The sequence below is a fragment of the Camelus ferus genome, chromosome 17, assembly GCF_009834535.1.
Source record: "Camelus ferus isolate YT-003-E chromosome 17, BCGSAC_Cfer_1.0, whole genome shotgun sequence".
In the NCBI taxonomy this organism is placed as follows: Eukaryota; Metazoa; Chordata; class Mammalia; order Artiodactyla; family Camelidae; genus Camelus; species Camelus ferus.
In genome coordinates, this window is record NC_045712.1 from 15735917 (window position 1) to 15739964 (window position 4048).

Below are 4048 nucleotides of genomic sequence, written 5' to 3' on the forward strand. Positions count from 1 at the left end.
GAGGCTCTTTTCTTTCTTTCTTTTTCTCTCTCTCTCTTTTTCCCTTATAAACCCTCCCCCTTTCTCCCCCTTTCAAAGTCCCAGGGCAGGGGCTGGTGGGTTCCTTTGCGCGCAGGGTTAATGGGCGGTAATTTGGAACCCTTGGGTGCACTTTGTTCTGCCCCTGTTCATTTGAATGCAAATGGGTGACCTGGACCCGACAAGGTGCTTATTAAATTGCGGTTTCCCTCCCTGCCTTTTCCGGAATGCAGACTTAGAGGAGAGAGGCTGCACCCTGGCCCAGTCCGGCACCGCTCGGCTCGGCGCGCCATGGCAAGCTCGGCTTCCCTGGAGACCATGGTGCCCCCTGCCTGCCCGCGCGCCGGAGCGTCGCCGGCCACTTCCAAGACGCTGGCCTTCTCCATCGAGCGCATCATGGCTAAGACGTCGGAGCCTCGTGCTCCCTTTGAGCCCCGACCTGGGGCACTGGAGGCGGACGGCGGCCAGAGCAAGAAATTGCTCAACCTCTGCTCTCCGCTGCCCTGCATGATCCCCCTCCAGCCCCTAGGCTACGAGGTGCCGTCCAAGACGCTGCTCAGTTACTCCGAGCTCTGGAAAAGCAGCCTCCGGGCGGGCGGCGGCGGTGGAGGAGGAGGAGGAGGAGGAGGAGGCGGCGGCGGCGGCGGCGGCGGCGGCGGCGGGGGGGCCCCGGTGTGCGGCGCCAGCGGCTTGTGCAAAACCAACTGTGGCGTGTGCTGCAAGGCCGAGCTGGGCCTGGCGCCGTCTGCGCTGCCCGCGGGCAGGGTCATCAAGCCTCAGGTCATCAACCAGGCGGTGGGGCTGCCGGCCAGCGGCTCGCTCTACTACTTCAACTACCTGGACTCTTCCGCGTACCCGCCGTCTGAGCTCCTTGGTGGCCACCTCTTCCCGTCTGGCCTCCTCAACGCACAGGCTCCCGCCGCCCTGGCTGCGCACCCCAAGCTCTTTTTGCTAGAGAACGCCAAGTTGGCCGGCCTAGCCGCGGACAAGTTCCCCCATCCGGCCCCGTATGCCCATAAGGAGCGCTTGCCCGCGCCATTGGAGCAGGTGCTGAAGGAGAACTCAGCCTTGACAGCCGAGCGCAGCGGCGTCAAAGGCCACGGCAAACTGCCCGGGGGCTCCGCAGACGGCAAGCCCAAAAACTTCACCTGTGAGGTGTGCGGCAAGGTGAGGCCCGGGGTCCGCGGGGGCGCCGGGAGGGGTGAGCAGAGGCGGCTGCTTGCCTGAGGCAGCCTGGACTGCCCCCTTCCTCAAGCTTAGGAGCTCCCCAGTAGCCGTCTGCTCGAATTGGGGGCGCAGTTGGGCCTCAGTTTCCTATTCCGTAAAATGGGGATGCCTTTGTCAGTGGCCACACAGGACTGGCATGAGCGGTGGGTTGGGAAGCTCTTTGCAAAATGAAAAGGGCTCTGGCTTCCGAAGGGGGTTGTTGGTTGGGGGAGGTAGGCTGTGCCCTGCCCAGGCTGACTCTGGACTCTCGGACGGACACGCCACAAGGTCCCCTTGTGTGCTTCCATAGGTGTTTAACGCTCACTATAACCTCACCCGCCACATGCCGGTCCACACGGGAGCCAGACCGTTCGTGTGCAAAGTCTGCGGCAAAGGCTTCCGCCAGGCCAGCACGCTCTGCAGACACAAAATTATTCACACCCAGGTACGTGGCCCTCGGGTCCGGCCCAACCCGTACCCAACACCCGGCGCCTGAGCGACGGCGTTGGGGAGAGGATGACCAAGGGTTCCCCTTATCCCACCCCCACTAGGGGCCCTTGTCCCTTCAAGGTGCCCCCGAGGTGGCCTCTCCCCGCCCAGGCCTTGGCCTCACGGTGCGCGCGCCCCTCTCCGCAGGAAAAGCCGCATAAATGCAACCAGTGCGGCAAAGCCTTCAACCGCAGCTCCACGCTCAACACGCACATCCGCATCCACGCGGGCTACAAGCCCTTCGTCTGCGAATTTTGCGGCAAAGGTTTTCACCAAAAAGGTAACGTGCGGTGCAAGGCCCACTCCTCACCTCACCTCGGGACTCGGCAGGTCACTGCTAGCGGAAAGGCAAAGAAGGATCCGGAGAGAGGGAGCGCGAGAGCCGAAGGCTCTGGCGCAGCATTTCTTTGGAATCGGGTTGTGCAGGGTTTGGGTGGAAGCTCTGCGGGCGGGTTAGTAGACCTCGCGGCACTGAGGCTGGTTGCATGGGGAGACTCCGAATTTGGGAGGTGGGAAGGAAGGGGCAGAGGGAAAGGAAGTAAGAAAAAGACAAGGTATTGCCCTATAGGAAAACCTTCCCTTTGTAGCCGGGACTCTCCTTTGAAATGAAAAAAAAAAAAAAAATCGAGGCAAAATCCACCTCCTGGGAACATCTTAGGCTTAGACTTGGGGGAAACCACCACTGTCCCCGGCACCCCGCTTGGATTTTCCAGGGCACTCTCGGATCTCCAAGTAGTAGTTAGGAGACCAGAGGGAGTAACTTTTAAAATGAGAAGGAAAATAATAAGGGACGAAGCCCGGGTTCCTGCGAATTTCTACGAGCGAGGCAGCAGCCGGGAGAAGGACTCGATGTGCTGCGCAAAAGTTTCCGGGCCGGCAGAGCACAGCGGGAGGGTCGCTCCGCCGGCCTCAGGCCCCGGCGGGGCAGGGACGCGGGGCGGCTACGCGGGACTCGGCCCTCCATCCTGTCGTGAGAGCCCCAGGCTTGACGCGTACGAAGTTTGACAACTTCTTCACTCGGAGAGGTCGCGTCCGCCTAGCCAAGCGTCGCCTTCTTTGCGCGGGCACCTGAGCCAACCCCAGGACACCCGGACACCCCCCCCATCCCACTTCACTCCCCCCTCCCTTTTTTGTTTTTGGTCTCCTGTAGGGAACTACAAGAACCACAAGCTGACCCACAGCGGCGAGAAGCAGTACAAATGCACCATCTGCAACAAGGCCTTCCACCAGGTCTACAACCTGACTTTCCACATGCACACCCACAACGACAAGAAGCCTTTCACGTGCGCCACTTGCGGCAAAGGGTTTTGCAGAAACTTTGACTTAAAGAAACACGTGCGCAAACTCCACGACAGCGTGGGCCCCGCTGCCCCCTCCACAAAGGACCTGGCTCGGACAGTGCAGAGCTGAGAGCTACTGCCTCGCCCTCCCTTCCAGCCCCATCCAGCCCCCAAACAGATCACGCGTATAAACTTATTTCTAAAATTAAAAGAAAGAAAAAAGCTATAGCAGAGAGGCTAAAATCTATTTATCGAAACCAGCATATTTTTGGAAAGCTAAACGTTTCCTCGATGACTGGCAGCAAACGGCTGGCTCCCACCTTTGTATATTCGGGAAACTTATTTAAACCTAGTGCGCCGAAATTTATTTAATTCCAGGCCTCGACTTCTCCTCGGGCAACGGGTTCTAACCCCAGCCTGTCACGTGAACGTCCCGGAAGAGCGCGGCGCCCCCCAGCCATCTTTATACAGCCTGTAAATCCTCCTGTACAAGCGAACACGGAATATATACATACATAACTCAATAAACAGAAGCATTAGTGCGTCTTTTCTTTCCCTCCCTCTCCCCTCGCCGCGAGGTCAGCTCAGCAATCCCAAAAAATAAAAAGGCATTAAGCGTTTATAGCATTTCCCGGCCCAAATGCGACTTCCTCTGGGGCGCTGGGATGGGGTGAGACCAAATCGGTCCTCTGGCGGCGCTAGCGTGTTTAGACCCCCCAGGAGTCAGGGCGCAAAGGCCCACGGCGGCCCCCAAGTGGTGCCAAGTTTTTATTTGGTGACTGTTTCGACGCTAGGGATTCTGGGTGTTGCCTTATTGGGTGAGAAAATTTTTTAAAAGAGGAAGGGGTTAAAAGTGGCTGGGTCTGGGAGAGCAGGTTTTGAGTGCGTGTCCTGGAGCTAAGCGCCGCGTCACACGGGGGTAAAGGGCCAAGGCACTGCTCCGCCGCGGTGCTTCTGGGCACGTCCCCTTCTCTGGGTGACCTAAGGGGAGCCACTCCTTTCTTGAGAGGAGAGCTGGAGGCCAAGGGTGCCAGCTCAGCAGGGCCTCTGGGGCT

General features: G+C 59.3%; 1 protein-coding gene across 1 annotated transcript; it reads left to right on the forward strand.

Moving 5' to 3' along the window:
- The first annotated feature begins 288 nt into the window (after positions 1-288).
- FEZF2 (FEZ family zinc finger 2) lies at positions 289-3253 on the forward strand. Its single transcript, XM_032458017.1, has 4 exons — positions 289-1185; positions 1535-1669; positions 1861-1993; positions 2864-3253. Exons 1-4 carry the CDS (start codon positions 310-312, stop codon positions 3121-3123), a joined length of 1404 nt encoding a protein of 467 aa, XP_032313908.1. The 5' UTR covers positions 289-309; the 3' UTR covers positions 3124-3253.
- The last annotated feature ends 795 nt before the right edge of the window (positions 3254-4048 follow it).

Bases quoted from the DNA above. Each gene is read 5' to 3' on its own strand.
- FEZF2 (XM_032458017.1), top strand. From the start codon at position 310: ATGGCAAGCTCGGCTTCCCTGGAGACCATGGTGCCCCCTGCCTGCCCG. The intron at 1,186-1,534 runs GTGAGGCCCGGG...GTGCTTCCATAG, and splicing joins CCTGTGAGGTGTGCGGCAAG to GTGTTTAACGCTCACTATAA. The intron at 1,994-2,863 runs GTAACGTGCGGT...GGTCTCCTGTAG, and splicing joins CAAAGGTTTTCACCAAAAAG to GGAACTACAAGAACCACAAG.